Source organism: Morus notabilis, unplaced genomic scaffold, assembly GCF_000414095.1.
Source record: "Morus notabilis unplaced genomic scaffold, ASM41409v2 Scaffold4466, whole genome shotgun sequence".
NCBI classification, from domain to species: domain Eukaryota; kingdom Viridiplantae; phylum Streptophyta; class Magnoliopsida; order Rosales; family Moraceae; genus Morus; species Morus notabilis.
The window spans coordinates 17,118-22,969 of NW_010358307.1; the positions used below are offsets into that span (position 1 = coordinate 17,118).

At 41.3% G+C, this 5,852-nt stretch overlaps 1 protein-coding gene across 1 annotated transcript; it reads right to left on the reverse strand.

Annotated features, from left to right (window-relative positions):
- Positions 1 to 1,918: 1,918 nt before the first annotated feature.
- On the reverse strand, positions 1,919 to 5,477 carry LOC21384500 (the record flags this gene model as incomplete). The annotated part of the gene is made up of 8 exons (XM_010092298.2): positions 1,919 to 2,269; positions 2,690 to 2,817; positions 2,918 to 3,007; positions 3,109 to 3,209; positions 3,314 to 3,971; positions 4,354 to 4,947; positions 5,055 to 5,063; positions 5,288 to 5,477. Coding segments are annotated over 8 exons (1,918 nt in total), but the record flags the coding sequence as incomplete, so codon positions are not given.
- Between the last annotated feature and the right edge of the window lie 375 nt (positions 5,478 to 5,852).

Here is a 5,852-nt window from a genome sequence, read left to right on the forward strand (position 1 = left end):
TCGTTAAGTTCTGCTTTGGAGGGACATACTTCTTCACTCCGATAAACTGGAGGGAGAAGGCTTCTTTTAGTTCATTCCAGCTAGAAATGGAGCTTGGTTAAGCGTTCTGAACCATCTTCGGGCAGAATCTGTCAGATGGTTTCGGAAGGCCCGGCACATGATTTCTTCTGCATACCCATGTAGAAGCATGTGCCATATATACATTTTCAGGTGATCGTCTGGATCCCCTCTGCTATCATATGGTGGGATCGGTGGCGACCGATATTTGTCTGGAAGAGGCGGCACCATGATTTCCGCGATGAATGGGTGGTCGTGCATCCGACTGAGAGTGATGTCGACGTTTACCACTTCTGCCACCTGTCCTATGTTCTTCTTTAGGCCAGCAACATCACCCGTAAATTTTTCTTCTAAGCTCGTCATTCGTTCTATGATGGCTCGCGCTTCCTTCGTCGAGATTGCGGAGACGGCCCCTTTGGAGGCTCCTACCCCCCGTGCATCCTGCCTGCCCGCTGGGTTTCCACCTTCTCGTACTGACTCCGAATCTCCAGGGATATTTCCACCTTGGTTCCGAGGCGGCACTTCGGGGTTCTGCAAGTCTTTTGCCACTCTGTTCTCTTGAGCTCGGCGTCTGGCGGCCCTCCGACGGTTGCCGAGAGATTGAGATGGTCGAAATCTCTGGTTGCCTCCCATATTTTCACTGTCCCTGATTCCTTTTGAAGCGCCTTGGCGGTTACCAGGATTTTGGTTTCCTGCCATGGCTGCTCCTAAGGGTCTCTGGCCATCTTCCAGTGGTGGCATAGAGTTTCTCCTGTCCACTCTTTCGACGATGGTCGTTAGCCCCCGCACCAAGTATGTCAGAGCGTTGAGCTGGGCCTGCATCTGCCTTGGGTCACGTTGCGGCACATCTGGGGGTGGAGCTCCAATTCCTACCGGGGGTTGGTTTTCCCCGCTCCCGTCATGAGCCAGATGTATGGTGTTTTCTTCCATCTGGCTGCCTTGGTTGGCAGTGGTATCTCTCCTTCTTGGAGGCATGGTCGCCGACTACCTTATTTGTCGAGGGTAAAAATGTATGAACCAGAGATTCTGGGTTCGGTCCCCAACGTTGTCGCCAATTGTTGACAGTCAAATTTTGTCAATAGGATTGCTCCGGGTTACCCCTTAGTATCCTGTAGGGTTACCGGCCTAATGCGGATGTATATTCGAAATTACGCTTGCAAAGTGCTTGAGTAAGCTTTGTGGTGAAGGAAATATGAATGTAATGCCTAAATAAATGGACACACGGAGTTTATAGTAGTTCACTCTATTAATGAAGAGCTACATCCACTGTCTCTTTTGTATATATTTTTTTGTTCTCCGATTACATGTGTAAAAAGAAAAAACCTCTCTTGAGCTTGGGGCTTTGCCCCTCTTTTATAGCTCAAGTTTACTTCCGGAGGTGGTTTTCCTCTGTGGACCCAACACTCAGAGTGCCTACTGTCTTATGGGCCTAGACACATAGCCAACTAATCACCTTTTGGATTGTTCATTCACCTTAATTAGTCATATATTACGGCTTTGCACTCCCTGCAACCTTCCATCGTTGTAATTAATGCATGTATTACAGACATCCCCCAAACCCAGACGTTACCCCAAGGGGCCCCCCATTTATACGGTCGGCTTCCAGCTGGCCCTTGCACGGTCGAACTAAGAGAGACCCCCAATATGGGCCAGATAAACACCGAGGTTTCATGGGGTCAGCGGTATGACGGGTCGACAGTCTACTGATACGGTTATTTGTAGGGCCACGTGGAGCGCTATCGTACTCTAACGTGTCAAAGCATATTTTCCCGTACAACACTAATAATAACCATACCTTTGTTTTTATCTAGAAGAACGAAAAGAAGAAGCACACCATATTTATTGCCTCAACCGACGAAAAGAAGAATCACACCATGTTTATTACCTCAAAGGGCCTGACCTCAGGGAATTGGGTATCTATACATCAAATTCCGATTTACATTCTTTATAGTTTAATTGGGAAGCAGATTTACTACACAATTCTATTCACAAATCCCTTATTATTTTCACTAATGATAAGGATTAAGAACACCAAACAAAGCTAAAATAGGCAAGTGGACAAATTTAATAGGAGGCAGTTAGAGCTCTGGTCTTTTCATGGATTGCCTTGTAGCACTGGAGACTGCAAAGGGGAAGCTTTGACTCCGAATCACGGTACTTGTAAGGGTTTGTACAATATGGACCGGCGCATTTCTCTCGAGGAGCCGGGTAACTGAATTCAACAACAATAAAATTAGATTTAAAAAATAATAATAGAATTTCCAATAAAAACATGGAAGAAAAATTTATCTATAACTAAGAGTACAGGCAAAGTTGATGCAAATATTGACAAAAAGATTTCCAACACTTATCAAAATCAGAAGTTAAATTTGACCCTATTGAAGCTAAAAAAATCTGAGAGATTCTTGAGAGATTCCTAGGAAGCAAGAAAACAAACATAAATCAGAAATCACTAATGGGACGTTTGGTTCATGAATTCATAACCATAATTCATGATTCTGATTTTTTAAATTTAAATTTTTTATGAGAAAAAAATACTGTAGAGAACCAAAAATCATGATTCAGAACCAGAGACGAACCCTTAAAGCAAACATCCCATAAGATGGTTTGCATACATATTTGCAAGTGATACCTGCAAGGCTTCGAATCAAATATAGTTGGCAAGCCCATTTCATTCGGAAATGTTACTATGGTTCCCGAAGGACCAATCACCCATCTAACAGAATCTGATGCAATAAGCACGGCATTTGTGGCCCTCTCCTGCAAAGATATCAAAAATAAGCTGCAATTAATAAGAATGTTCTCTCACATGACATAGGAAAGGAAGCCAGCGGAAGCATTCCTTTTATGTCGCCATTACATGTGCAAGATCTTCTTTGCGCTTCTTAATCTTGTCTTCCCGTTTCTTCCTACTTGAATCTTGGCCAAGGATCTTTCTGATTGCTTCAGCCTAAGGTCCAAGAAAAGAAAACAAATAGATATGTAAATTAGGAAAAATTCGTCGGGAAGATTAAAAAAAAGAAGAAAATAGTGAATAGAAGGAAGTGAAACCTCAGATTCCCTTGCAGCCTTCTCTACTTGCATCCTGCGTCTCTGAGCAGCCTCAGCTTTCTTCAGTTGCTGCTCCACTTCAGAGAGTTTCTCTTTTTGCTCTGCAAAGAAAACCAATGGAATCAACATTATGGAGGTTCAACATTTACTTAAGGTGCTTCTGAAAGTAAAATAACCGAAAAGCATGAAAGAAAACATCACCCACTTCTTGGTGGAGCAGGTGGCAACCCATTGGGATACTCGATAATATTTGCACCTAGGCTGGATGAGACATCCTTGCCAATTTGCAGAGCTCGTTGACGAGTAGTTACCGTCATTTCCTTTTTATGATCAACCATTGAATCAACGAACTCCTTCATTGATTTTTTCTTCTTGCTACTAGGCTCATCATCAGAAATCGAGTCTTCTTCCACATAATCAGTATCATCTAATACTCTTTCTGATCTGGACTTCTTAATTTGCTTCCCTGATCTTGAAGAGCCATATTCCAGATCATTTTCGTGCTCAGAGTTCCACTTTAATACCTTTGAAATCTTTCTTTGTTTCTTGTTTTCTCTTTCCTTGTCCTTTTGGTATTCTGCACTGTAATCACTGGCAAACCTAGAAGTTTTGAGTTTTTCAAGATACCAAATCTCCACATTGTCATTATCTTCATTATCCAGGGCTTCGTCAATCAATCGTTTCCTTGAGATTCTTTTGCTCTTACGAATAGGTTCATACTTCATTTCCTCCGAAAAAAGATTTTCATCAGGCCCCAAAGAACTCGCCTTCCCTTCATTAAAGCCCTTTTTAGAATCTTTCCATGCATTACCTTGCAAATTGATCCTCTTGTCTGAAGTAAAGGAGCGATTTTTGTCCGGATCCTGCACCGAATGTATAATTACTTCAGAGTCTCATTGAAACATCTCACGGAACATACAAGTTCACATAAATAACTTACTCAACAGTGCTTGCCAGTTAGGCAAACAGAACCAAAAACAGCCAACAAAGATAGCAAGAAAAATACATTTTGGTGATCCAGACAGGAACAAAAAACAATTATTTCCAGGACACAGCTTAACAGAACAAAGAACACTAGTAACTAAAACAAACTTAGGTGCAGCTTTAAAAGCGTTCATGGGATTTTTATCTCCTTATGGCCAATGCCAGCTTCCGCTTCAGATACAACAAAACTGTAAATAGACCTCACTGTGAAAATGTGTGCCAAAACAAATGAGTTGATTTTAAGGAAACGGTCAATGATACCTGCACTAACTTCCGTTGAGGACGAGGGGCATCTGAAACACGAGAAGATTTTGTAGTTGACGACCCGATAGCAGATGCACCATCAGATATAGATTTGGCACGAATGGTTCGTGTAACACCACCAACTTTAAGCTTCACTTTTTTCACTTTATTCTCACTATCCAAATCATGAGAATGACCGATGTTGGTCGTGCTTGTCCAATTTGCAGGTGCAAGGACACCTTTGCTGCTTCTTTTAGAATCGATACCACTGTACTTCTGTTCATTACTGCCTCGAAAAGAGCCATTGTTAGAAGCTTCATCAGAATCTACAAATCCTCCATCTTCATTTTTCATCTCATTCTTGCCCGATTCAGATTCTGCATTATTACTAAATGAGACCCTTGAGCTACATAGGTTCACATTCAATTCTTTCTTTGGAGTAACTGAACCATAAGCAATATCTTTTTCACTAGATCCTTTGCTTCCATCTGATAAGGATGACACATCACGGTAATCCAAAGGAGGCTGCGAGTCATTCCGAGGACGACGAGATGTATTACTCCTTTTCTTTTTCACAGCACTGCTTCCATCACTTACCCCCAGGGATGCATTAAAGATTTTATATATATAAATAAATAAATAAATATATATATATAAGAACAAAAACTTCATTTATAAAGAAAGAAGCCAATACAAATGAAGTTCTAGATGGTTAGAACCATCTTCAACTGAAAAACAAATAATAAAAAGCAAACATGACAAAGAGCAAAAACAAGCAAACTGTACAGATTATCTCAACACATCCTCCCAACTTAACAAGATTAAAGATAATGAATAATGCTTAAATGATGCATCTGTTGAAGCCCAAATAGACGCTAGGTATTTTGCTTTCTCAAATAAATCCTCGAATGGCATTTCTTTGTCTTCAAAAATCCTTTAATTCCTCTCCCACCATATACCCAGAGGATAGCCAAACACATTGCATCTTGTTCTTTCCGAATCCGAACCAGTCTTCTACCAGAACCGTGCCGCTATGAGCTGGGAAAACCCAACTTAAATCTGCCGCCCCCAATAGCTTTAGCCAGAATCTCCAACCTAAGTCACAATGCAAAAACAAGTGACCTATAGATTCTGAATTCAACCTGCACATTACACACCATCCTGGAGACAAAGCAAACAAAGGATGTTTCCTCTGCACTAATTCACGTGTTCAATCTTCTATGAAAAAATAACCAAGTAAAAACTTTAATTCTAACAGGAGCACACGATTTCCAAATGAATTTATAGGGTTCCAAAGGGGATATATTCTGGTCTTTGGCTAAAGATAGAAAATAGGAGTTACAAGAGTAACCATTCGTATCACACTGTGATAAGATCGAAGGTTCAATCTAGTCCGCTAGAGTCAAACAACACAGAAGATTGCACACAACAAGCTCAATCTCAAGCTTGTTCGTCGTATTACTGGTGAAAATTCCACAGAATTACAGAAATGGAAAACAGAGACAGGTATGGGGGTT